Below are 12,329 nucleotides of genomic sequence, written 5' to 3'. Positions count from 1 at the left end.
CTTATGCGGTGAGGCGACCACCGCTACTGCCGCCCTGCGAGCTCCAGTGAACCTCATGAGAAGGACAGCAGTGCCCAAGTTGAACTTGACATATGAGAAGCATAAAAGCACGTAACCTCATTATCCCACGTCGAAAGTCCATAACTGGTTGCAATTTACTGTCATACTCAGGACAAATTTTTATTATTATTATTGTCATTATTATTATTATTACTATTATTATCATTATTATTATTGCTCTCACTTCGTGTTTTGCATCCTATATAGTCAGGTCCAAACCATGGTCCTAGGGCGATATAAGGTGAGATCTTATTTCATTGACAGCTCATTCCTTAATATAAGGGCTGTTTCGAGTAAGGCAGTTTTTTTGTGTATTTTGTAGATGCTGATGTTACCAAGGATACGAATGGTGAATTTTTCTATCCCCCTATTCATAAGCCCTAAGACACCCATGACTACAGGTATTGTTTCCATCTTCATACCCCACATCCTTGCTGACTTTGATAGCTTCTCACTGACCTTGAATGACGTATTTCTTTCTGATGGAACCGGTACGTCGATAATGATGCAATTCTTTCGTTTCTTGCGCTTAATGATGATGTCAGGTTTGTTAGCTGTCATCTCTTGGTCTGTTTGAATAGGCATGTCTCAGAGGATGGTAACATCATCATTTTCTGAAACCGTTATCGGTTGTTGCTTGTACCATTTCTCAGGCAATTCGATCTTGTAGTATTTGCAAATATTCCAGTGTAGGTATGTTGCAACTTTATTGTGCCGGTGGATGATGATAAGACTTGATGATAATGATGATAAGACCTGATGGCGAGGCTTTGGTCTTGAGCAGCTATAAGTAGTCCCTCTGTTTCAGCTTTCAATCCAGTGCTCTTTAGCCACTGGTGAGTTTTTTTGATGATCTACGTCTGCTTCCTTTGTTCTTTTGGGATACTTTCCATGCATTACTTTACTCTCCCAGTTTTCTTGGAGTTGCTGTTGGCCAAGGTGTTTTCGTCTTTTGCTTTATTCGTTTCGAAAACGTGGTATTCGCTTCATTTTCTGTTCGAGAAGTATCTGTCATGTCCAGCTCTCTTTTGAATTTCTCCTCTCTTTTTTGACTGAACATACCTTTTCCAGTTATTATGTTGCTTTACGATTTGGAGAAGAGGATCGTTTGTTTCTGTGAGGTAAGCGTCCAACCCGATGGTGGTAGTTTTCTAGGTGAGTTCGAGTTGAACAATCCCTCTTCCCCCTGATTTTCTTGGTAAGGACAGCCTATCAACATCTGTTTTCGCATGGTGCATCTTCTCCATTGTTAGCATCTTTCTCGTCTTAGCATCCAGCTTTCTGATGTCACTATGCTTCCATTCGACGATGTTATAGCTATACGTTGCTACGGGTACCGTTAACATGTTTTATAGCTTTGAATCTATTGGCAGCATTAAGTTCGCTCTTAAGTACCATACGCACTTTTCGGTTGTACTCTTTTCGTATTTTCTCTTTCATGGCCGAGTGATGTATGCCATCTTCTTCATTTACTCCTAGGTCTTATATGTGCCTTCCTGGTCGAGCTCCTTGATCGTGATGTTATTATCAGGGTCTATATCTATGATGTTCGTCAGCTTTCCCTCGTTTAAAAGTGGCTTTGGCACATTTCTCAAGACGAACTCCATCTTGATATCGTCACTGAAGGTCTTGACGATCGACAGTAGGCCCTGTTGTTGACTGTCATCCTTGGCAAACGTCTTGAGGTCATCCATGTAAAATAAGTGGTTCAGATTGCCACTCTCTGCCTTTTACCCGTAGTTGCTATTGTTCAGGAGGTTATTGAGTGGCGCTAGAGCGATGCAGAAAAGTAGTGGTGACAAAGCCTCTCCCTGGAATATCCCGCTTTTGATGTTGATTAGTCTTGATGTTAATGCCCGTTTGCATGGTGTAGATTCAGGATGGTTTTCCATGCATTTATACTTTCTGAAATGTACCTCATCGTTACTGGGTAGACTTTGAAGATCTTAAGGCTTTCCTTTATCCAGGAATGTGGCACACTGTCAAGCGCTTTCCTGTAATCAATCCATGCTGTTGGCAAATTCTTTTTCTTGATCTGACTTCTTCAAATGTGGCCTTATTGATAAGAAGCTGATCTTTGCATCAATAGCTTCCTTTTCGGCATCCTTTTTGTTCTGCTGGTAACAAGTTATTATCATCGAGAAAGTTGTAGATTCTCCCTGTGATGATAGAGGTGAGAATCTTATACATAGTTGGAAGGCAGGTGATGGGTCTGTAATTCTTTGGATTCCGCGTTTCTTCTGTTTCGGGAGCAGATTTGTGATACCTTCTGTTAGCCAATCAGGATGTTTCTCTGGGTTTCTAACGATGTCATTGTATGCATACGGCAGGTCATTGTGCATGTTAGTCAAGTTTGTTATCCAGAAGATTGCCAATTCCGATCCGGCCTGGAGCCTTGGCCAGGTGCTTGTCTTGTTGATAGCAGCACAGCTAGTGGTCTCCATTATGTTAATATCAGGAACCATTCGTGACTGCTCAGATCTTTGTTATGCTGATCCTTTTGATGTGGGTATCCATGTTTGCTCCTTCCGTTGTGTCTTTTTTACTCTCTTCGTCCCTAGATGTCTTCTAGGGCCCAGAATTCTCGAACCTCTATGATGTTGGGGGTCGCTCATTTCTACGCTATGTTTGTTTTCCCAGGCTTCGCGATATAAATTTCTTGGAATATTCTTTTAAAGATGTATGTTCTGCCCGGTAAAATGTCGGCTCACTGTTCTCACATCGATTATCTGTGCTTTGCCTGGACTGTTGTTTTTTGAGTTTTTGTCCTTAGCAGATTCTGCAGATATCTTCTTCGCTGATAGTAGTTAAACTTTCGTTCCAGCTGGTTTCCTTTTCACTCGTGACATGTAGAGTTTCTTTATATATATCGCCCAAGATGGACCACTGTCCGTGAAGTTTCTTTATTCTTTTTCGATTTTGCTGCATTTCCATGATGGTAGGCTGTTTTCTCTTACCTTTGGTTGCTATATGGTATTTCACCTCCCTACTAGTATATTGAGGTGGGGTGATGACTCTGAAGATGCCTGAGTATATGAGACTGGTACGATTCGGGTTCAAGCATAAGCGGACTGGGCTTCGCTCATGTCGCTGTAGGGTCATGTTTGGGGTTGCTTCATTGGCTGACACTTTATAAGTTCTTTGGGAGTGATGATCTATCTTTTTCTGATCTTGAGGAGTGTGGGTCTTCTGGATCATACTTCCATTTCCTGTACAGGTATTTCCCATCTCTGATGGATGCAGTCATTAATTCGGAAGTTCTTTCTTGTTCCCATTCCTGGTGTTGCTCGGAGAGTTGAGTTGTTTGTCTTTGCAGATTAGTCCAGTGCTGGTTTCCCGGAGTTGCGTCTTACTACTTCACTTGGCTGAGGTGCTCTCCTTCATTTGCTGGGATACTGAGGGTCTCCTCGATTGCGGATATTGAGGTTCATCATTCTATTTGCTGATATTGAGGTTCTCCTCATTGCTGATTGATATTGAGGTTTCTCCTCATAGGATGATCTGAAGGTTCTTACTTTTTTAGTGATGTTGTGTTGCCGGGACGGTTTTTTTGATCGATTGTCGCGCCGACATTGGGATAACGTGGATGGCATCCAAAATTGGATTTGTGTCTGTTGATTGGGTGCCTTTCTCGCCAGATTTTGTTATGGCGGGCTTTTGTAGTTGATGTTTCTTGTGGTTCTAGAGGTAGTGGCGATGTAAAATGCTTAACATACTCCCTGGACCATTTCTGTGCGGATTACTTATAAAACGGATTGTGAGGTTGTTCACTTGGATTGTGCCCCTCTGTTGATGGTGTGTGTCTCGGTGTGGATGATTTTTCCAATGCTGTGGTTTTGGGTGAGTTTGTTCCAGTTGTTTAGTGTACATTTCACGACCTTACCTCTGGGTGTCCTTGGTAGGTGGAGCATCCTTTTGACTCCACGGCGCGATACGATCGAGTGCTGGGTTTGTATTGCATGTTGCACATATGTGGTCACAGGAGCCCACGTTCGGGTCACTGTTCGCCTGGCTTTGCCCATATTTTCTGTGTGTGGTCCAAATATGCACCACGTGGAGGAGGGGTTGAATCTGTTACAGACTGCTTGATTATTATTATTTGTCATTACTATGTTATTATTCATCATCAATGCGATCATTCATCAACCAGTACTTGGTTCATAGACTATAATTAGTGTGATTATTATATTATTATTATGATTTTTATTTATTAATGTATTTATTTATTTGTTACTGCTACTACATACTACTTTCTATGTTGTATTATGCTTATAATTGCAAAAAACACGATGATTAAACTGTGTGATTGTGTGGTGTGGGGTGTGTGAAGTGAGTGTGTTGTGGTTGTGTGTGTGTGGTGTTGTCTTGTGTGGGGTGCTGTGTGTGTTTGTGGATTGCATGTGTTTTGTGTGTATTGGAATAATGTAAAATAATAACCAATAATATTGAAAAAATAAGTAATTTTTAATTTATTATATTATATTCGTTTGTTATTGTTTTATTTATAGTTTGTATTTGTTAGATTATTATTGTTATTATCATTTGTGATAATTGCAAAAATTATCATTTTATAACTGTGAATAATTAAGTAAATAAGTAATATTGATAATTAACTATTATAATAAAAAAAATCGATTTTGTTTAGTATATTGTTTTATTATTATATTATTTATTATTTGATTATATTGTATTTATTATTATGCATCATCATTATATTTTATTGATTATTGTTATTATTATTTTCATTATTCATTTATTTATCAAGGATTATTATTTATTTTATTGGCGTTTTACGTATAGTTATTATGTTTCTACTATATAAGTCTAATTTACAAAAAAATTATTAATCATCACAACATTGATGATGAATGTAGAATTAAATTAGGAAATTTTGATTAAGATATAAATGATGGTAATGGTCGGTACATAATTTTGATAGTAAGGGTGAAAGTAAAATTGCAATTGTAGCTGAATCTCGACCCATCAGGTAACGGAGAGGATGGAATGGAAGATGTTACCCCCTTTTCCGCTTGCAAACTATGTGGCCGTCAAGACTGTATACTGGGTCCAGGAAGATGGGGTAACGAGAGATGTCTTTATTGATCGGATTTGCTATTTTGGTTGTTTATGTATAATTTCTTGTCTTTTAATAGTTAAGAAAAATTCATCCACGTTTTCTGTTTTATCCGATCTGTATGGAGAGGCCACATAATGGTGTTCTGGGGCTAGCTATTTAGTAGTGTGGAGAAGTCTTCTTTTGTGTATCATTTGTCATTTTAACTTAAACTGACGATTACTGTTGTTTTTATGGAGGCTTTACAAACATGGCCCTTTTTCTTTTTTAAAGGAGTAGTTAAAGTAAGTAAGTAATAATCTTAATTCGGGAATTAGGGGGAAAAAGGAATATGTTTTGACCACCGACCTGTCATCTTTTTGAGGAGGAATGCCACCTTCACCTGGGGTTTGACCCGAGATCCCTCTTAATATCATCTTAACTGGTGGGGAGGTGTTGTATATATTATAAGGCCGGGGGGCTTGAGCCAGGTCAGGGAGGGGAGAGAGGAGCAATTTGTTGGTCGCGTGAGGCTGCTAGTGCGTGATGGGTTTCCGTTGGTTCTGTAAGAGTACGTAGCTATAGGCGTGGGTTGGTTTGTGTGTGAAGTGTGGTGGCATGTTGTTAATTTTTTTTCTTTCTGTATCTTGATTAGGGTGATGTGCTCTCTATTACGTTTTTTCTATCTCTTTGAATTGGTTTGTTTTAACTCGTCATTTTTGAGATGTTTGTTCTTTAATGTCATTTTTATTCAGCATTCTTTATCGGCGTTGTTATTGTTTAACAATTAAATGTCGTTTTTTTTAAATATAAATTTTTGGTTAAAAGTGAAAATACATTTGTTAGATCCCCCATTCATGCATCCCCTCCAGTTGTCTAATAAACCTTTGTCTAAACCCAAAGTGTAATTTGGAAAAGGAGGGACAAGGAACGCACCAGTATAGCCTGCCTCACTCTTGCCGTTTATATTGAGGTAAGTAAGAGGAATTAGGGAGAATTTAAGGCAAAACAAGAGAACCCCCCCCCCCCCGGTTTGAATCTGGGCATATAACCCATAGGATTATTTAAACTTGCACGAGTTCAAATCCTTAAATCTGATTTCTATCGACTTCAGGTCGACACGCACTCCATCTCGGATGTAACCACGCTAACCAGTGTTGACCCTTGAGCCTTGGTAACTTCTATACACTTACACTTGCTTCCTATCACTTCATTTACACCCTTCAACACGCCTCTTCCTTTAAGAACATAATACCTCGCGTTCCTGGACGAATTAACCAGGTGGTGGCAGTTAGACCTTGTACCAAGGATCGACGGTCAATCTTGCTTGCATATCGCTACAAATAAACTTTTCATGGTGCTCAGCGGTGGGATCTGTGCTGTTCATGATTAAGTGGGCATCAGATTTATGGATAGTGAACTGTTATAGTATGAGCCTTGGCTAGAGTATTAGCATTTTTAGTGCTATTCTTTTGCTCGTACCTTGAGGTACAGTTCTGGATATTTTCATGAGGGGTAATGTAAATTACTGAACAAGTATTAAGATGGTCGGAAAGAGAAGCAAAAGACTCAGACAAAGTGAAGCAGGGGCGGAAGGAAATCTCGATATGTCTAACTCGAGTAATGCTACGGTGCCTGTTGATAATCCAGCTAACATGGATCTTTCAATGTATGAAGAGCTAACCACTCGGTGCAATGAATTAGAACAGCGTTGTGCTACTCTTGCTGAACGATATGAGAACTTGCTACAGGAAGTTAGCCCTCATAATTCTTCTAATCTAACGCCTATCACCCCGACTGTAGAATGCGTAGTTCATAGAGATTCTGTACCGCATTTTAAAGCAGAAGTATCTGCAGCTTTCCCTCTAAAAAGGAATCAAGAAGTAGAGTCGTGGCTGAGAGCTATAGAAAATATTGTGAAACCCGCTAATGATGGAGCTTACATTCGCGCAGCGAGAGCTTCTTGCAGAGGGACTGCAGATCTAATTATAAATTCGCCAATTTTTGATGGTATCACCATCTGGTTAGATTTTAAGGCGTTGGTAAGGGTTAAATTTCGGGGAACTTGCTCGAGCACCGAGTTTTTTAAACATCTGCACAGTTCAAGATTAGCGGCAGGCCAAGCCCCCTTAGATTTTTTTTGTATCGATTGAGGGGTTGGTTTACCAAGGATATCGGGATTACCCAGTTGCAATAGGTGTGCCAGATGAATTGATCAGAAGGGTATTCCTTCAGGGACTTCCACACTGGTTAAGAGAAGCCTTGGCTTTAAAAGAAGACGATTCTTTGCCCTCCCTCGTAGATGCAGCACAACGCATTTGGAACCTGCGCATGACTACTACCAGAGATGGACCTTCAGTCCCAAATACTCATGATTCCCGACCAGTAAGATTAAGGCAGGTTGCTTCAATAGAAAAGTATTGCCAGTATCATCAAACAAATACTCATAATACTGAAGAGTGCAGATTGCGTCAGAGGCCTCTTAGATGCTTCAATTGTCAAGGAACAGGCCATTTTGCCAGGCAGTGTCCCTTTTCGCCGCCTCACGGCCGGACATGGTCTTCACCAGCATGTGAGGGGATTCATACAGGGAGACCAATTGAACAGAGACAAAGATCTGAAAACCAAACACCAGGCCCACAAAATAATGGTTCTGGAGAACCAAAATAACCGTGGTCGTCCTCTTGTTCAGATGCATGTAAATGGTATATTGTGTACTTGTTTCTTAGACACTGGTTCAGAGGTCACTATCATAAGCGAGAGTGCGAGTAGAAGGCTGAATATCCAGTCAATTACCCCAACTGGACGGACATTTAAGGGTGCTTCAGGTGCCATATTTAGTGGTCAGGGGGAAACAAGTCTACATTTTTCCATAGAGGACGGTGTGCAGTGTATCCACCCAGTGATAGTTTTTGAAGATATAACATTCCCAGGGGACGTGTTGCTAGGCATAGATTTTGTTCGTAGGTTCAACTTTCAGTTTGTTGCCAACCACACCCCGCCTGGGAATTACATGTCTTTTGATGATGTAAAAGTGCCCTTTTGGTTTTCCGATCTTACTTCTCTGGGTATCAGAATTATAAATTCCACATGTAAACAACCCCAATATGTACTTGAACAACAGAGTTCTGTGTTGTCAGTGATGTATACCATGACTTGTCCACCCAAGTCGGGATGTTTTGTGAAGACAAAGGTGCCCAAGGAATTCGCTAATCCATGTGGATTTGTGCAAGGAAAGACTGCAAGGGTATTGGTTCCCAGAAGTATAGTAACTGTGAATGATGATAGTGCTTTGGTATGGATAATCAATGATAAGACTCGTCCAGTCACCCTGCCAGTGGGAATGAGTTTGGCCAGTGTATCAGGGATTGATAATGTTTATTCAAATAATGACTCGGTCAACATTCCAGGTGGTGCTGAACATAGTGATACTGTGACTTGGGAGGACTTCACTGATGAATTTGATGAACACTATGGTATTGGTGACTTTGGCTATTCACACAACGACTTTGATATCTTTCCACCGGTAAGCATGGATGTGTATAATATTGAGACTCCTTCTGGGGTGAAGGGAATAATTCCAAAGGAGAGCCTGGAACATCTAGGAACAGTGAGACGTGAGATGTTATTTAAGGTCTTGGAGAGGCATTCTAATCTCTTTGATGAGGATGCCCCTCTAGGGTGTATCCCAGACATTAACCACAATATCATAACTTCAGATGGGCCCATCCGTACCCGACAGTGGAGGCTTCCAGAAAGTGCACGAGACACCATACGGCAAGAATGCGAAGCAATGTTGCGCGAGGGTATAATCGAGCCTTCTACCTCACCATGGCTCTCTCCTGTGGTCCTGGTGCGGAAGAAAGATGGAGGAATAAGGTTTTGTATAGACTTTCGTAACCTTAACAAGATTACGAGAGCCGACTCTTACCCAATGCCTAGGCTTGATGAAACTATAGACAGACTAGCAGGCACTCATTGGTTCACTGCTTTAGATGCCAAATCTGCCTATTGGACAGTGGAGGTCAATAAAGGTGATCGACAAAAGACTGCATTTACTGATGGTTACCGTCTTTTTCAGTTCAAGAGAATGCCTTTTGGCCTGGCTACTGCTCCTTCCACCTTCCAGAGAGCAATTAATGCCGTATTACACCCCGTCTTGGGGAGACACACCCTCGCATTTTTGGATGATGTCGTTGTGGCCTCTAGAAATTTTGATGAACACCTCCAGCATCTTGATGAAACTATGGGTCTATTAGCTAAGGCTGGATTCAGGCTCAATCTGAAAAAGTGTAAATTTGCAGTGAGAACCTTCAAGTTTTTGGGTCATTTAATAACCCCAGATGGAGTCCTTCCAGATCCAGATAAGGTGAAGGCCATTTTGCAAATGACAGCCCCACAGACGGTGAAGCAAGTACGCCAGTTCCTGGGAGCAACAGGCTTCTTCAGAAAGCATGTCAAGGATTATGCCGCTGTAGCTGCTCCTTTATCTTCACTGCTGAAGAAATGGGCAACATTCCACTGGGGACCAAAGCAGCAAGCGGCTTTTGAAGCTTTGAAATGTAAATTGGCTTCAGAACCAATCCTCAAACAGCCTGACTTTGATCGTCCCTTTGAGGTACATTGTGATGCTTCAGGTGTGGCAATTGGTGCCTGCTTAATCCAAAGAGATGACCAAGGTAAACCTCACGCTGTAGCCTATTTTTCCAGGAAACTTCGAGAGGGAGAGAACAAGTTCCCGACTATTGATGTGGAGGCCCTGGCGGTAGTTGAAGCTGTAAGAACATTTGATTCATATCTATACGGTAGGCCCTTTGTGATTGTGACTGATCACCGCCCACTTGTCCATATATTTTCTCGAAAGACAAAGTCCTTGCGCATGACTCGTTGGAGCCATGAACTTTCATTTTACAACTATAAGTTGATATACAAACCTGGTGCCTCACATCATGTACCTGATCTACTAAGTAGAAAGATTTCATCAATTGATGAGATATTGGATCCTCAGACTGTCGCTGCTGCACAACAGGAAGATCCATTATGGAGTGAGATTCGCGATTACCTTCAGGAACGGAGGGTGCCCCGACAGAGGATTCCGCTCAACCTGGAAGAGTTTGAAATGAGAGACAATCTCCTATACCATCTCCGTGTCCTTCCAGGAAGGGTTATCAACCAGCTGGTTATTCCACGTGCTCTACGGACCAGGGCTCTGGATGCTATCCATTCAGACGCAGCCGCCGCTCATCCAGGGATATTCCGGACTTATTGTCGTCTCAGGGATCATTATTACTTCCCTCAAATGCTAGCAGAGACCAAAAAGTATGTGAGTTCTTGTCTAGTGTGTCAACGTAGAAAAGGCCGTGCTGGAAGAAGGGCTCCACTAGCTTCTATGCCTGAAGTCTCTCAGCCAATGGAAAGGGTATCGGTCGACCTGATAGATTTGATGGGATCTACCCAGGGTAACAGGTATGTCTTGGCAATCATTGACCACTTTACAAGATACTTGCAGCTAATTCCCTTGCCAAACAAGGAAGCCCAGACTGTGGCTGATGCATTTATCAAGGAGTATGTAACATTATTTGGTCCACCCCGTCTGTTGGTAGCAGATAATGGGAGAGAATTTCATAATCGACTGTTTTCTCAGGTCTGCCAGATAATCCAGACCAAACGCACTACACAACTCGGTATCATCCTGAGGCAAATGGAATGATAGAGAGGAGCAATAGGGTAGTGAAGGATGCATTGGCTACGCTAGTTGGAGACTATCCGGATAACTGGGATGAGATGCTACCATTTGTACGACTTGCCCTTAATAGTGCAGTGCACAGAAGCGTAGGTCAGCAACCTCTGTATCTGCTCACTGGGAAAGATGGATATTTTCCACAAGGATTAACCAACGAGCAGGATGCTGATGAAGAGACGGCTCAAATATTGAGGGAAAACCTTCGAGATGCGAGACGAACGGCGAAGGAAGCGGCACGAACGGCACAACGAGGATGGGCTCGAGATTACAACCGCCGGGTACGGCAACGATTCGACCCTGTGGAGGGAGACCTTGTCCTGCTTCGGAACTTCGGCCGCCCAGGTGGTTCAGCTAGAGCATTGGGACCAAGATGGAGTATACCTGCTCGCATTGTTTAAAAAGATTGGGCCAGTAAATTACCTCGTCCGGGAGCCTAACCCACCATACAATGAGGTTAATTATCACATTAACCAGATGCGCCCATACATTCCTGTGAGTGAGATTGCATATCCTGAGTCGGATCTGGGGTCTGAATTGGACCCAGAGGATGTGGTAGAGTAACGTGGAGAAAATTGGCCAGTAGCACCTGCCTGGGGCAGTTTGTCGCAAATTTATTATATTTTTTTTGGTTTCGGATTCTTGTTTTGGGTCGTGCACATCTAACCTTGTTAAGAGACGAGAAAAGGGTAAAGATGTCCATCTATGTAAGACCTTTTAGTAACGTATTCTTTCTTTTCAGAAGTCTCTGGCCATTTTCTCAGCTTACAGATTGAGTCCGCCAACTGGAGTTAACGGACTTTGGCGGGGAGGTATTGTAGTGAATCTCGACCCATCAGACGGAAGAATGGAATGGAAGAGTTACCCCTTCCGCTTGCAAACATGTGGCCGTCAATGACTGTATACGGGTCCAGGAAGATGGGGGAGAGAGATGTCTTTATGATCGGCTTTGCTATTTGTTTTATGTATAATTTCTTGTCTTTTAATTAGTTAATTAAAAATTCTATCCACGTTTTCTTTTTTTATCCATTTGTATTGGAGAGCACATTATGGTGTCTGGGGCTATATAGTATGGAGTTCTTCTTTTTATCATGTCATTTTAACTAAACTACATTACTTTTTATGGCAGGCTTTACAACATGGCCTTTTTAAAGAAGTAATAATCTTAATTTCGGAAAGGGGAAAGACACCGCCCTCTTTTGAGAGGAATGCCACCTTCACCTGGGTTGACCCGAGATTCCCCTCTTAATATCATCTTACTTGTGGGGAGGTGTATATATATAGGCCGGGGCAGCCAGGTCAGGGAGGGAGAGCTTTTGTCGTGGAGGCTGCAGTCGGATGGTTCCTGGTCGTAAGGAGTGACGAGCTATAGGCGGTAAGGTGGCATTTTAACCCTTTTTTCTCTCGTATCTTGATAGGGTGAGTGCTCTCTTACGTTTTTTTTTTATCTCTTGAATTGTTTTTTAAACTCGCATT

General features: G+C 41.9%; 1 protein-coding gene across 1 annotated transcript; it reads left to right on the top strand.

Moving 5' to 3' along the window:
• The first annotated feature begins 6,657 nt into the window (after positions 1 to 6,657).
• Positions 6,658 to 10,823, top strand: LOC119571790. The gene is made up of 3 exons (XM_037918929.1): positions 6,658 to 7,155; positions 7,349 to 7,498; positions 7,572 to 10,823. The coding sequence occupies exons 1-3, from the start codon at positions 6,658 to 6,660 to the stop codon at positions 10,821 to 10,823; spliced, it is 3,900 nt and encodes a 1,299-aa protein (XP_037774857.1).
• The last annotated feature ends 1,506 nt before the right edge of the window (positions 10,824 to 12,329 follow it).

Source organism: Penaeus monodon, unplaced genomic scaffold (assembly GCF_015228065.2).
Source record: "Penaeus monodon isolate SGIC_2016 unplaced genomic scaffold, NSTDA_Pmon_1 PmonScaffold_800, whole genome shotgun sequence".
NCBI lineage: Eukaryota > Metazoa > Arthropoda > Malacostraca > Decapoda > Penaeidae > Penaeus > Penaeus monodon.
The sequence above is the reverse complement of the archived record's forward strand: the minus strand, read 5'-3'. Positions and strand labels throughout refer to the sequence as shown.